Source organism: Lottia gigantea (genome assembly GCF_000327385.1).
Source record: "Lottia gigantea unplaced genomic scaffold LOTGIsca_20, whole genome shotgun sequence".
Classification (NCBI taxonomy): Eukaryota; Metazoa; Mollusca; class Gastropoda; family Lottiidae; genus Lottia; species Lottia gigantea.
The window spans coordinates 1,966,081-1,982,596 of record NW_008708401.1 but is presented as its reverse complement, the minus strand read 5'-3'; the positions used below and the strand labels follow the sequence as shown (position 1 = coordinate 1,982,596).

The 16,516-nt window shown below is 31.5% G+C and overlaps 1 protein-coding gene across 1 annotated transcript in view; it reads right to left on the bottom strand.

Moving 5' to 3' along the window:
* LOTGIDRAFT_73638 (hypothetical protein) overlaps positions 1-11,336 on the bottom strand; it is a gene marked incomplete at both ends in the record, with an annotated part of 36,612 nt that extends 25,276 nt beyond the window's left edge. Inside the window, one exon of the mRNA XM_009053589.1 lies at positions 11,285-11,336. Coding sequence (XP_009051837.1) covers positions 11,285-11,336 — 52 coding nt within the window. The remainder of the gene's footprint in view (positions 1-11,284) is intronic.
* Positions 11,337-16,516: the final 5,180 nt, after the last annotated feature.

Below are 16,516 nucleotides of genomic sequence, written 5' to 3'. Positions count from 1 at the left end.
ACAGAATAATATATGGCTATGATGAATACATGATTATTTTAGTAATAAGCTTTACGAGGAACCTCGAAACAAGCCTTGTCAAAATGTTTGTTTAAGATTTTTTATATTTGTTTAAAATATTTTGTTCAGACATCTATACAAATTTTCTTGAACAAATCTTATTGAAGCACACAGGCTTCTCAATATTTGAAATGAAGAGAAAAAATTAATTTCAGAAAGAGAAATTTCCATTAAAAATTGCCAGTATGATGACATGTTTGGTCAATAGAAGACCGTCTACGATCCATACCTATATATAACATATATACCCTAGACATATTTCAAACAATCTTAGAAAACATTGGTCATAATCTATACAATTCTATAAATTCTGCTGTTACCATAGAAACAGATTCCTTAATAAGAATTTGGTTCAATTGAAGTGGTGAGGAGATTTACTTTAGTGGTACTTGAAAAAGAAGTTATTTGCCTTGTTATTTAATTACTCTATCATCCAGTAGTATTGTATTTAAATAGATTGTAAGAAGGAACCAGTAGTCAAGTTTATCAATTAAAAGATTATTTCTAACAAGCTCCTACTTTATTTCTGACAGATTTCACGCAAAGTTTTATTGGCAATCTTCAGTTGAATTGATTGCTCACTTTTACACGGGATTACAGAGTTGAAAGTTATGACGGCAGAAAAGGAAATAGATGATGTCATGACGTCATAAAAATAATGTTAACTTTTATTAATGGTACTCTTCTGACACCTATCGCGTCTGCCATCAAGAGAAAATCTAAGATGGCTGATAGATTCATGGAGGAAACCACTCTACAAATCATGCTCTCTTGTTTGGTGCACAAATAACAACATTCATAATAGCATAATTCTTTTGTGCCCTTTTCTTAGGAGTCTTGGACATTATGGACTGTTCTGGTTGTAAAAAACTAATACGCAGTTTATTCATGCTCATTCTATTTAGCTTTTTTTCTGAAAATTGTTTGATGCACCAATAAATAGCACAAATTCTATATTTCATTATGGTTTTTTTTTTTGTGGTAGCCTCAGATTTTCTAATTCTCTACAAAAAATCCAACCAACGCGTTTCTATATAACACTAAGTAATTCAGTTTAATTAAAATAAATGGAATATTGTACAAGTACATTACTTGCGGAGGATATAACTTTAACAAGATCACCAGTCATGTGTGAACACCCTTAATTAACTATTATATTGTTTTCTATCAAAAATACATTCTCTTTGTTTTCTTATTGATCCTTGAGACTCATTCTGATATTTTTTACTCAAAATCTCTAATGGGATGAATGTCACTGGTCTCTGGCTAATGCTTTTTTATAGGATTACTATTTGTCTTAATTGTACAAATAAAAAAATTGAAGATCGATGTCGACAAATCCAAAGTTTTTTTATTTGATAAATAATATAATTATCGAGAAGTTCGTTGCCTTGCACTCTCTATCTCCCCAGATGACGTCAAAAGTCCAATTTAGCTATTTGCGTTGTTAGTTGTTTTTGTAATTTGGTCGATTGGAATCAATAATGAATGATAACATCTTTTTTTCAATTTGAATAAAGGTTGACAAGTTTGTATAATCAACATTTTTTTTCATCAGCTCAAACCATTCTTGCTGAAAATTCCAATTCCATACATAGAAAAATATGATTGGTAACCTAATGTTGTTTCTTCAGAAATATTCCATTGCAATCAATTAGAAAAAGAACATTATTTACATCTACTACTTGGTCAAGTCATCCAGTAACAAGTTGAATGATCCATGGTCAATATGCCTTGTTATCTTATAACAATTTGAATGATCCAAAAAAAATGACTAAAATGGAGACCTTTATGGACATATTGCCTTGTTATTGTATGATCCAAGATGACTCATGTTTCTATTTTGCCAATATACTACGGTTTTCTTTTCTCATTTAACAATTTTGTCATGTTATCTTTTTCATTCAAGCATCTTTCATGCATATTCAGAAAGGATTATTAAATCATTTCACATCATTCAATCCAGCTAAAGAAAATGGCCGTTGAAAAAAGATTTATTTTGCAATAGAGAGAGAGATGGCACAAGATTAGATTTTTCTCCGATTTTAAACTATTAGAATACAACTCATAGATGAAATAGATGAAAAACTAGTCTCATGGGAAACATATTAGAGGCAATCAGATCAAAATCATTTAGCCAATCACAAACAGCGAATAATCGGCTAAGTATATAAAATACCGAGCGTGTAATATGACTTTTACATTAGAGTTGAGCTCACCGAGGAATTGCTACATGCAAGTTTTTAGTTAATCAAATTAAATTCGGTATTCTGAGTGAATTCTAAACAGTTGGTCATTCAATCAAATTACCACAGCAGATCACTGGGTACAGATGTGATAGCTTAACGTAAATTGATCAATTCCACAGCCATTTTGAAAATGAAAAACCAGACCATGTTTTATTTCAAAATTTGAGTAGAGTGTATGTGAATTGATTGTAGCATGGTTTATATATGTCTAATCTACTGATATTGTACACTTTTGCATTTGGTCTACCAACCTAACAACATGATGTCCAATTCTACCCATTTCTGTTATTTTGCGTAACCATAATTTCGAAATGACTGCAAGTTTCTAAATGGTTATCACATAAATTTTGCTTATTGCACACTACATAGCATTGCTCACCAGTAAAATATAGAGTTCCACTTAGATTATCATAACGGATTTCGATGACTGTACACAGGCACTCAACAAGAGCCATCAAACCACTATGCATCAATATTAAAACTCAATCCATACTAAAAGTTCTTAGAAAAAAAAACGAAAACAGAGAAATGTAAACAACAATTTTTTCAACAGGTTTATTTGACATTTTAAAAATTGATTACCCATCAACTTGAGATTTTTATTTTTATAAATATGGCCTAACATCTCAAACTCATCTCATACTGACAGCGAATATCAACAAAAACACAATGGCCTCCTGAAGAGTGCAACATTTTCATCAAATTTCCCCTACTCAAGTATTAAACTAGCTTTAAATATGACCCGCAGTTCTACTCAAGTTTTATTATCAAGGGATGCAATAGAAGAATACAAATAATATTCACGGCTATTCCTCAGTGAGAACTAAGTGCCGCGATTTCATAAATACACTTAACCAATCAATATAGGTTAAACACCGTTATAACGTGCCAACCTAAATATGGATTTGGATGTCCCCTGAGGGTTGAAGGAAGTCTGCGAACTGTTTTTAGACTGATATGATAGATTAGCAGTTTGATATTTATTGATAGTTATGTAATTTTGTATTTTACAATTTTCTGACCGAATTCTACATTGATCGTTTACAGCGACGCATGTCTAATTTCTCTTCCAGCATTTAATAAAGTGACAGCAATCAGGCAAGAGGGAACTTCAATAATTAAATAAATTCACATTTGGCTAACGAGGTAGTTTTTACTGCTGGTGTGGTTTTTTAGACCTATTTTTTATCTTATTTTGTTGGAAAGACATGCATTTCTGCTTCCCTGTAATCAAGACTTCTGCAATCAAGCAAAATGTAATCCTTAAAATCAAATAGAATGTATTACCATACCAATCTTTTCTTGAACAGAATGGACACTTGTAACCTGATGAATAGGTTTCTTCAAGACAATACAAGGCAATTTTCCAGCATTTGTACCCAATGCTTTTATATAATGGCCATTTCATTAAATATAAAAGGAATTAAGATGGAAGATGAAGGCTAACAAAGGTGAAGAATCTTGATGGCATTCGATCAATCCCACAATTCCATTTTACACATCAGAGTACTAAAAGAAACACATGGCAGTTCGTAGAGTAATCTAAGACTACACAGTTCAATCTAAATTATAAACAGGCACCAAGTTATTATTCCAAAATCTACGCACTATTTACTCAATCGATTTTCTAACTTTAATCCTAGAGATCTAAGAACCACTAAATCTATCTTTATATTGAGGAGAGCTCCAATTTAATTAAACAAATGGAAGGAGTCTGGTTGACTTTAATAAAGATTCTTTTTAGCACGCGTTTACCAAAATCATATTGACAGTCGATGTTAATTTAGACAGGATATTGTATTTAACCTTTCAAGGTCACTAATGGTTGAGTTGTAGTCAGAATCAGTAGGCTTTAAACCAGACAAATTGGACATTAAGGGGGACTTAAACAATTCTCAATATTAAATCACCTAGAATTTACAATAACTGAACGATATTGTCAGTAAACTCAAACTCTGATGAATTAATTTTCCCCATCTAATCTTCCATCATCAAATCTAGCCACGTAAAAAAAATCACTTAAGTCATTAAGATAGATCTGATGGCATTTCGTGAAATATTTAATCATTTCAATAGTCTCACAAAGTAAATAAGAATTGGAGAAATCTATCATTTTGATTGAACTGAAATCCAAGCTTCAGACTACTGACTATTTCAATTTTCTTTTCAAGTATTTACATCACATGTTTAGCTCAAATTACTGTCTTCAACAAGAAAAATTGAGATTTGAGAACGTCTGAATGTTTCACTGAATGACAGAAATTGTTTCATTGTGATTTTTTTGTTAACTATTTCAAGTCTTGTTTTCATTTTAATTACAAGTTTAAATAAACACTTTGTCAAATAGAATTACTTTTCTTGAAATATTGTATTAGCCAAGTGTACTTGCATCTCTTACAAGGCTATTTACTGCTATTGATTTTGAGGGTTATATCACCTTTTCTTTGGCTGTCTATTTAATCTTAATTTATTAACTCCTTACTATTTTCTTCAAAAAGCATAAATTTTTCTATGTTCTAAGTGGATTTAAACAGCTTACCTAGTTTCAAAACCTGGATATCAGACAAAACAATAAATCACTGTTTTGCAAGAGAAATTACTGAGAAAAAAATAGGAATGTTTTGTTGCAGAGAATGTACATATGTCTAATATTAAACTAAACACTAATTGAGGATCTGGGTGGATAGATTTGACAGGAAATATATAAATATATAATCATCTCAAATGTCAACAAATATAAACTAATAAATCAATGTAAATAACTAGCTTTGTGAATCTTAGATTCTACTTCAACACCCTTGAACAAAGCTCTCTAATTTGAAGATAAAAAGAGTACCAAAACAGAAGATTTTGCAATAACTGGTACATAATTGCTAATTAAACTTTGGTTCTCTTATACCTTATTCAATAGTTAGCAGCTTCTTTGGCTACAAAATAATCATTTGCCATTGCCATCGAATCCTTCAAGAAAAAATTCACAAGAGAATCCACTCAGTCATACCCTACTTTGAATGACATTTATGCAGTTTTTTCTTAAACAGCAGACAGAGAACAACATGCAGTAATATAAAATGAAAGAGGAAGTCAGAAGATGTATAATTTATAATGAAAATAATCCACGTTGAGTTTGAAGAAGTAGAAAATGTGTTTTTAGAGGTATTTAAAAGATAACTATCAATTACTTCTGAACAAATTGATTTGAAGTTGAACGAGAACTACACCTGACAAACAAATCCTGCCTGATTCACTCTGTCATAAAATAACAATCAAAATAAATTATACCATCTTCTTTGACTTTAATTCAATTTACAGGAAGTCTTTGAAGACTAATCTGCCATCAGGCTGTTTAATTGTTTTGTTTTTATGACAAGATGGAATCAGAAGGGATCATTTTAAGAAATTTCAAATCATTAAAACAATGACAGTCGTGAGAAAAAAAGAAAAGTGATGTATTGCTATTTAAAGCAGAATTCATCCCAGAAATCTCTTACTTTTCCTCAATACTTTTGAAACTGTGTATTTGCTTTCAGTTGTGGCTTTGTCAATTTTACTCAAGAATTTCAAAGGTCCTTTACAAGTAGCTGTCTATAAGTGGTTGTATAATGGCACGGCTATGGATCATTAGGTTAAGGGCAGAGAAGGGGCCCCAAAACTGTCAAGAATATGGACCACAAATAGAGGGGGTCAAAACCAGACCAGCCTATCTTCTGTGTAAGATTATGGCAGTATAGAACAACACCAGAATGATTCATGAAGTTTTTCAGCCTGAAACTCATTGAAAACAGGATGTGTTTCATGTTTAGGCAGTATTGACATATCTACCTTAATAATTTAATTACACCGCCATGTTACTACATGAAATATAATGAATTCAAATTCTTACACTTAATTACTGTCAAACATCTACAAAAACAAACAGCAAACCCAACATGTAACTTAATACTCCCTCGTCAACTAATTATATTAACCAATCAAATTTGAGTAATGAGGTCAGGTGGTGCATTAGACAGGAAGTGGCATATAGAATTCAAACAGCTGATCGGAAAAGAAAGTTCCTATAAAGATTGATTTGCTTCAAATAAAGGAATCTTACTTTCTTCAAGCTGAATTTAGACCCTGAATTATGAGTAACCAGGCTATTAAATGGTTATAAAGAAGATTTTATCATTTATGTTTTCAGAATTTCATTTTAAAATGACTACCAACATCTTCTTTTATTTCGATCATAAACTACAGTTACATATTGTTCAGTCAACTCAAAAAAAAAAGCCTTAAGTTCAAGATGGAAATTTTTGCACCTGAAACAATCCTCCACATAAATAATTACCGCAGCAAATTCCATCAGAAATATCAACTAATTACCAGAGTATTTTTTATCCAACCTTTATATTATTATGATACCTGGTATTATAAAAACATCAATTATTCACCATTTTTTCTTTTCTTTTTATAAACCAATAGATTTCATCATAGTTAACTCAAATTAGATTGAATCTAGATCACAGCAAGTTCATACCTACCGTATTTAGGATAAAGAATTTATTTCAAAGCAATGTATAATTGATTATACACCATGCGGCATGTTTAGGATATAGACTCTCCAAAGCAAATCAAAATAGATCTGAGTGGGATCAGGTGTTCAAGACGAATCATGTTTTGTAAACTTTGCAGAAATGTCGATTTAGAAATTTGTGTTAGGTACTCATTATCTTTTGAAAGCTTCATTACTCCATTTGCAAAAAAATGGCTACACCTACAAGTTACAACAAAGAGTTTCTCCACGAATGACAATAATTATAACTGTGATGCTGTTATAACCAAGGTCTAGTGTTCCTACTAGTGAACATGCCAACCTAAAACCTACTAAGGTCTATAGTACTAGAGACTGACACCTGATTTGAAAAACATTCTGAACAAAAATGTTTTACATCAAGCTAAACAGCTGACTACAGTAAAAATAAATGACTTCAAAAAACACAACTTCTAAAAGAAAAGTTTTAATGAAGTCAACAAAGACACATATATATTTTACAAGTATTATTTATTCTATTTGCTTCCACCAATATATCTTTAGTAGTTTAATCAACATGGCTGCAATGACATCAATTTTTTACACGTTACAAACTTAATTAGTTTTAATTAATTTTAATTAGACCAACTATATGTTGTTAGGACACAAATTTTAGTTCTTACAAGATACAAAATTTCTAAGTTATTGATAAAGATTTACTAAAAATGTTCAACTTTTGATCAAAGAGGATCTTGGACCAAGATTCCTGGTGATAATTTGCCAGACAAGGTCACAAGCATGTAATATCAACCCTCTGAATTTCGACCATTCAATTTCGACCATTCAATTCTGATCACACATGTGTATCCTTTGTAGTTTGTTGGAACATTTTTAAAGGAAATCACATGTCATCTTTGGAATTTGTTTGAATAATTTTAAGATAACTCAAAGAAACTGCGTGTTATTTTGGGATTATAAAATATTTCTTCAAAACTCTTCTGTACTGAAGTCCAACTATGAGAAGAAATATTTTTGATAGCTCTAAGATTGTTGACAGAACTATTTAAACTATCATTACTTGTGAATAGTCTATATTAGGAGAGTGGATGTTCAAAGAAAAAGTTTACGAAGCCTTCAGATAATTTCAATATTGATGTTTGTCATGAATTATTTCCAGAAAGAGGGTATACAATCAACATTGACTTTGAGACTAGGAAAATATGAAAATATACATATATGTATTGATCAGACCCTCAAAACTATTTGATCATAGATAGCATAGTTCACATATCTTAATACTCAAACACTTGTTTAGATTACATAGTTTGAATAATGCTATAGTTGAGACATTTGCTTGATTGCATAGTTTGAATATCCTCAAAGTTGAGACACTGCACAGGTTTTGATTGCATTGTAAAAATATGTTCTTAGTGAGAAAATAAATTGAATACAAGTGTCATATTTCACTGGACTGGTCTAGAAAGTCCATTTGATTTGATTATTTGTCTGATAATGATTTCCAATAAAGACTATCTGAGTTAATATTGATGGTCCACCTGTTTAGACAATGTTGTTACCCTGTGAAATATCAACTAGACTACAGATTTAATCAATCTCCAAATTGTTCCACTTTCCCACACTTTCAAGGTTTTAAACTGAGAGAATCTTTTTGGTTTTTTATAACAGAACTTTGGTTGCTGAAAGCTTTAAGTTCAGAAAATACAATTCATTATAGAGTTTTGTCTATGTCTTTGTGATACTTTTAGTACTGTTTCAAGCCTCATATAAATGAAATGTTTGACTTGTATGTGATTTATTTTTACAAAAGATGTCAACTTTTATGTTTTTCTGTAATGTCTCTGGTCTACTGAAAACTAGGGTACATGCTATTTTGATTGTATCTATGAGCTAAAAAAAAGTATTGTGTGTTTAAGGGTATGAGAATGTAATATTTAGGTGGTGTTGTTCAATCTGAAAATAAGATCTACAACTACAGTTCCTTCTCTAGTTTGTCCGTTCTAGTTCACTAACTTACTGTATCCATGAATCACATTTAACACAATTTTCCCAAGTTAAGATGTTCACAGAAGGAATAATCACATATTTAAGACATTTTCATTCATTATCACATAAGTCACATCCAAAGATTATTTAATCACATATCACATAATATTCCAAATTAATCCAAATTCGACCTTGACACCAAATAGGACAGGAATTCTTCTATCTTGACCTTAGTTGACCTGTAACCTGAAGAGAAACTCTCTGGGCTACCTACAACTACTAGGCCTACTTTATTAGTTGCCTACAACCTACTAAGCCTACCTAGGACTACAGAATTATTAGCCTAAGATACTACAATCTAGCACTACTCAATTCAGAACACTACAGCCTTAGCCAATATCCTGAAATCCAGACTACAAAGATTCTACTCAAGAGCTCAAAAATACCAACTTTATTTCTAACAAAAAAGCCCTAAACCAAGCCTTTTCAGTATGAAATTATAATATCTAAAGCAAATTTCTAAAAATTAAAGTTTAAGGCAACTACATTGAACTAAGGGACACTACTCTTAGATACTAAAATTTTCCAACTACATTAATGCAATTAACTGTGGCCAACCCTAATGAGATTCTAGAGCAACACTATTGCTTGTTTACGTAAAATAGAGTCATTATGTCTAATGATAACTACAGTATTGTTAAATTTGCATGCTGAGTCTAAATATACCTATAACATGCCTGATTAAAAATAAATTCTATTACAGTATGATGTTATCTTTCTTGCATAACTCTTTAATTTAGGAGATAAAAATGTTACACAAGCCAGGTCTTGGCATTTCTTCCCACACCCTCGCAAATATTTTTACCATTTTTCTGTCAGTTTTAAGTTGTTGAGTTTTTTGTTTGTTAATGACTTCAGTAATAATACATGATAGGTGAATTCAAGGTTGTTGATGGATGTTGAAAGCCGACACCAGACTGTCTCTCGAAAGCACTGGCCATGAAAGAATTCTATTCGAACTTGAGTCTGTATTGCAATAGATAGCTGTACAAAATCTTGGGTGTCTCATTGTAAATAGAATGATTCTCTATCACCTGGTGATTCCTGACATTTGAAAGAATATGGCACTGTGAAAAAATGCCTTTATTGCATAAATATTCAGAAAGCATATAGGAATAATTTGGCATCTCACAGCGTGGTAAATGTAAACAGAGATTTTGGAGTAAAGATTTCAATAGCAGATGATTCATCAGTATATTTAGAGATATAAAACATGTTTATCAAATATCATATTTCCCTAATTTCTATTTCTAACATGCGCCTATTTCCATCTAAAGATCACAGGCAGCAGACGCGAGATTTCTACTAAATTTCTAAATGTGTGTTCAATCTTCAGGACATGACCCTTGCTACAGATTCACATTACTGCTTTTCTCATCAAACGTTTTTTTACACCATAGAATATTCATTAATTCAAAATGGCTGCCATTGACGTCTTATACCAAAAACAGCTGTTTAATGCCAGACAAGCATGTAACACGCATCTTCCTGTAGGTCAATCATTTCTGCAATTCTAATTAACTATCTCCTCTTTTTTTAGCTTTTGTAATATAATATGCTTCTTAAAGCCAATTGCCAAAATTTGTTTTTGTGGGTAGGGTACTAGATGTAGAATCTGTGTTAATATGATAACAGATCGATTAATTGAATTGAATTTAGAAAACATGGACCAAAGTTGTGCACTTTTTTAAAATTGTTTTTAATCACCTTAATATTCAATATATCCCATCTGTTTGGCACAGTAAAGGTTAATATTGTAATTGCTTCATTCCTATAAGCCTATAATCAAGAAAACATTAGCAGATGAACAAATTGATATACATTAGTCAAATGTTTTGGCATCGTCTAATGAAATCCAATTACTTGTGTTACAAATTAAAACATTAATTGTAGTTGAATTCCTTTTCAAAATTTCCTGCCATCTCTTTTCGCTCTATTCTCTTTTTTTCGCGTTACTATGACAGTTAAAAGCTTTAAAAGGTCAAGAGTTGGATGGCATTTTGATCAGAGAATGGATTTTTAAATCATTCCATTTACAATGTAGACAAACCCTTAGTGTTTTCACAATAAATCCTGGCAATTTACAGGGTATCGTTAGCGCTATTCTGTTAGATGACATGACTGGTTCACATCAAGTATCTTAGTTGTGTTATTTATGTCTATGTAGGGACGTCTAATACGAGAAATTAATTTATATCTGTCTAATTTCAGACCTCGGGATCTTTTAAACCAAGTAGTGGTCTGATCTCTACTCAAACTGGAATAGCCTGATGTGTTGAAAGCAGACGTAAAAAAAGGGTATTGATTCTGTGAACTATTTAGCTTACCACACCTCAAAATGATAGTACTTTTGCATCAAATCAGCCAATCAGGGGGGTTTTAAGATTATATTTTATCTTACCTCGATGTCTATTGGTTGATTTATCAAACATAAGCATGGCATCTTCAATCTGAAAAAAGAAAAGAATTCCATTCATAAACCAAAGAGTTATTAAATCTCTACTTGACCTAATTCTTTAACAAGATAAAAAAGAAACAATTGAAAGATGATTTACGAGCTACTTTATTCTTTATCAACTTGCATGAATATTTTCTTTACAACACATGAATCTGACTTCATTGTGTTTTTGCTATCTCGTGATGTAATTGAAAATATCAATATTTCCTCTGAGATGTATGCAAGTCAATTTCATTATATTTGTAAATTTCGTTTAAATATGAATAAAACTCTAGAATTGTTATAACAAGTTAAGCTCAATTCTATACTTTAAAGCTGATATTCTTTTAATTCAGCTTCTAAAAACAAATTTTAATCTGTCTTAAGTGTCAGAATTGATGCTTGACATTGTCTTTGAATACTAAGTGAATGTATTTTAAAAAAATGCTTCAAGTGCATTTATCTTTGTTGTCAGCGATATTCAGTTTTGTGCTTTGATAAGAATAGTGATAACTAATATGACACTAAGATCAATCAAAGCTGAGTCTGTGACTAAAAAAACTGTGCAACAAATCTGTCCCAAGTCCCAGAACAGCCCATTGAAGTTAGTACAAATGGAGGTGTGTAAAAAAGTATTGTGTTTTAAAAAAAATTGTGTGTTTAAAACTTCCATGTGCACTCTTATTTGAGAGTTTGAAATTCATGAAAGGCAGGGTGTGAAATTTGGCAAGTTTGTCCTGGAAAAATCTGTTTTATTTTGAGTTATAAAAGCAAGTCATCATGTCATCTGGGAGGTTGGCGAGAACTTGTGAAGAGTGGATTAGGCCTCTGATTACTCTTAATAACCAAACACTGATAATGTAAAGCCAAACTTTATTGACAATGAAAACAAATCCCAACTTCACTGGCCTCAAATCAAACACTATGACCTGACATTTCTGCGTTTACTGCAGAAGCTGCCATCTTGAGCTTCTTAAAGATCTGACGAAACATACCACAAGGGGGGTCAGGATATTTCACTGGAAGTTTTCGCATCGTTCTGCTAGATTCCATTATGGGAATTACGTAGGACAATAGAATATCTCAAGAGACTACGCCAATATTCTGACATTTCAGAAAGAGGTTTAGGAATGTCGTCCAGGTGCATTTTATCTAAGATAAATACAACCGGCTATGTTTGGTTGAGAAAGATGTAGAACATGATTCTAGTACTACACTATTTGAAGGATTTGACTTGCTTGTAAAAGATGGCTAATCTAACTTTGATTTAAATGGACTGAACAGATTTTTTGAGGGCGTTAGAATTTCAACTGGTTTCAATTTAATCCAACCTATTCAATTTCTTGAATCTTTGAAACAGCAGCTATGAAAACAGGAAGTTGAAAACGTGTATGATTACATCTTTATATAACTTTATCTTTCCGTTACCCTGACAAACAGTCATATTGATAAAAGCCAGAGATTCCTATCTTTCTCAGATCATTTCCTAACCAAACAACACCCGTTTGGATACAGATGTACTTAATGTTTGTACTTCTGGCTATCTACACGCCTACAATGTGTTCGATAAAGAAATTCTATTAATATGTTTCCAGGTTTTTTTAACCAAACCAGACCTGATCAGAATTGCCAAACGAGAATCTAAAAGAGAAATCGTATGTTGGCTGTTTTCTTTATAGATTTTGCATACCAGGATCTGGCCAGTAGATGAAATGCAGTTACATAAACTAATCACAATGCAATAATAATCTTCAGCCTTTTTATCTGCTTTGAAAATCACTTAAAACCTAGCTCTTCCATTGAATACTTGGTACCTTGTTACTTTTTTTGTGTCTTTCTCAATGTAAATATCCACACTTACAACAAATTATAATATATAGACTTTTTTGAGGAAGGGGACAATGGTGTCAAAGTTAATATTTTGAGTATAAAGAAAAACTCAGACCATACACTTCTGGTCAGTTAACTCGTTAACTAAGGTCAATAATTTCCTATTCCAATACTGGTAGACCCAAGTCTCCAAACAAAGTGTTCTGATCATAAATTTGATAATCAAAGCATGAAAAGTTTTTGTCCATTAAAGTTGTATTGTTATTTCAAGACAAACATGGCAGACATTTTTCTTCTCTCATAATTTCTTTCTTGGCACCTTCAGATGATGTCTGTCTTTAACAAGAAATCATTGCAAATATCAAAAACCCAATAATTCACCAAGTAATGTTGATAAAATAGCAGGAAAAGATCGGAGATGAAATTGTAAATATTTCGACAACGCAATGGTGATACATCATTGTGACAACAATTTATAATGTGACAATTTAAAAGATTACATTTCCTAACAAGAATAATCAATGACAAGAGAATGACTGGAAACTTTAATAAATGGTTTGAATGACAATACATTTACAATCACAAATCACAAGAAAAAAATCGCTTCACAGTAAAATTGCATAAGAGATTAGCGATCAAAACAATAGCTTGAAAATACAATGCCAGATGATAAAATATTCTGAACTAAAGCAAATACAATACTTGATAGGAAAAACTTTCTAATTAAGATTATATGATAGAATTAAAACAATGGTCTATAGAAAAACAAATAAATGAAATCTCAGTTGTAAGGAATTCGCTAAGGATTGTAATGTGTTGCAGTAGAAAATGCAGATTGTTTTCTGTTTTGATTGAAGACAAGAATAAACGCTGTAATTCTTTCAGTCAATTAATTACTTTAGAGAGAAAAATACTTTTCGATTGTTTCATGCGCTTGATTAGCTTTCTACAAGATTTCCTACTTTCGCTTTATTGTGATACGCCAATGGCTGACAATAATGATTATAGAATACAGGTAAATTGTAGATCTATCATCATTTACCACCGTCATTAATCACTTTACATTACCTGTCAATACACACATATCCTTTCACTACCATAATCGCAACAATGGCTACTCTAACGGAATTCCGTCATTTCTTAATAACAAAATTTCCACATTGTGTAAAAAGCCAGCAGTAGTCAATATATTATATATTAATTGATTATAAGTCAAAGTGACCAGAATAACTACTTAAAGCTTCATTATTCCTACAGTTAAATTGAAATCTTAATGAATATCTTTGTCACAGCATGTTTCAGCTTTGATATATGAAGGAGTGCTTACTACTAATAATATTGCTCAGTTACCTAGCTCAAAGCTTTATTGGCTGGAGCATGTCTCATTGAATATTAAAAAAAAAAAAGCTTAAAGTTACCTTTGTAATATTGAGCATAAGGTTATCAATATAAAGTCTGTATTTTAAATATACTAACTATTAACAAACACTTTGAAAATCATCATTATACACCCAAGCTCAAATTCAGTAAATTTAGAAAGCTAATTTATACTCATTTCAAATGTAACTTTGCAGAAGTATAAAATAAGCTTTCTAAATTCACTTTCTGAAAGTATCCTTCTGCTTTTAAATAGCAATTCAGTATTATTCAAATATTCAAAAGATTTATCTCAGAATTTTTAAAAAGCAACCTTGTATTTCATGTGAAGAAGGAAACAAGAGGCCATTGTATAAAAAGAGATGAAATCTGGTGGTGGAGAAGTAAATTTGATCAAGCTGACATTGACTGACATAATACCAGTATCCATTTATAATTTACAGCACAAACCTGTTATTGTACCAAAATACAAGTATAGTCTAATCACATTGCTTACAGATACGCTGTAATTACACACTTTTTATTCCATTTCAATACTTTTTAATCTGTCATGTGCGCATCGATCAAATCATTTTTAGGGTAATTTTCAATACATCTTGATTGACATTTGGAGAAAGTCAGCCATAAATTACAGCAGAAGAGAAAAACTTGCCGTCAATCAGCGTGAATGTAATTGTTAGAAACAACATTATCGGCAGCCATGATGTAACCTACTTTAATCAGGGAAATATCGTTAAATCTTCTCATTTTCTCCACCTTATTGTTAAGTAAGCAGAAATTGATCGAATTACCAAGGAGAATTGGCAAGGAATAATACCACCGCAAGAAATTAGATTTTCTGCTCTTATTCAACCTTCTTTTAACAATATTCCTTGAATTTAACCTTCTGTAAATCAGTTTTCATCCCATCAAATCATGAACAGACTATGTTTTTCCAAATGGAAACTTTACGTCCCTGAATTGCTTATATTTATGAGCATATTATATACTTCTGAATTGTTCATTTGCTTATACCAATATATTGCCAAACTGGAATTTTAGATCTTTGGTTTCCTTTTGATAAAAAAACAAAGATTAACAAAATAAGTCTTGTATGATTTGAAAATACAGCCATGTTAGGAATTACTAGTATTCAGGAGCTATATTAGGTAATATTAACTCTGTCATGCATAAAAAAGAAATTTGGCAAACAATGGAATCTAGATTAGATAGGAATGAAACATTAGATTTGTAATTGTAATGATCTCATAAATAAGCATGGTCAAGGAAAGAACAGAAAGCAGTAGTCTAATGAGAAGCTTAAATGTAAAGCTTAAATAAGGCTGGAGAAGATGGTTGATGACATTATGCAGATACCACTTTCATTATCTGGAAAGGTCATTCTGTTAACCTTATAACTGATCGTCTTAATAGCACAAAAGTGTTTCCTAGTTCGCTGTCAATTATCTAAAGTGGAGAATGACAGTCTAAACAAGGCATATTTTCTCTAGTAATATTATATTTATAACTACTCTAGAATGAGAGTGACAGTCTTCTACCAACATCCAGTCCACGGAGACTTGTCTAATGCGTGAAGCAACTACACGGATATCGTGAAAAACATTGCAATCCAGACCTATTGTTTAATATAATGTTACATTTGTCAACAGTTGTCAAGTCCCAGGAGATTTCTGGCGATATAACTATATAATCCAATCTATGGCAACTTAACGACAATGAGATTTTATTTTTCTCACTTCCAATTTATCGAGAGACGATGGAAATCTTGTTGATGATGATAAAAACCAGAGTCGTGTCAAAGCAATTATTGAAGGCATTAAAGGGTACAATAGGTAGGCTAGTGTGTGACATTTACAGTCAGGGTATATCTGGGACAGCTGCATTTAATTTGCAAGGATACGCGCTCTTTGGATACCTGATCCCACTGTGACTGAGGACCACAGAAACTGGAAACTATGTTATTGACTCTTTCATTTTTCTGCACTTCAT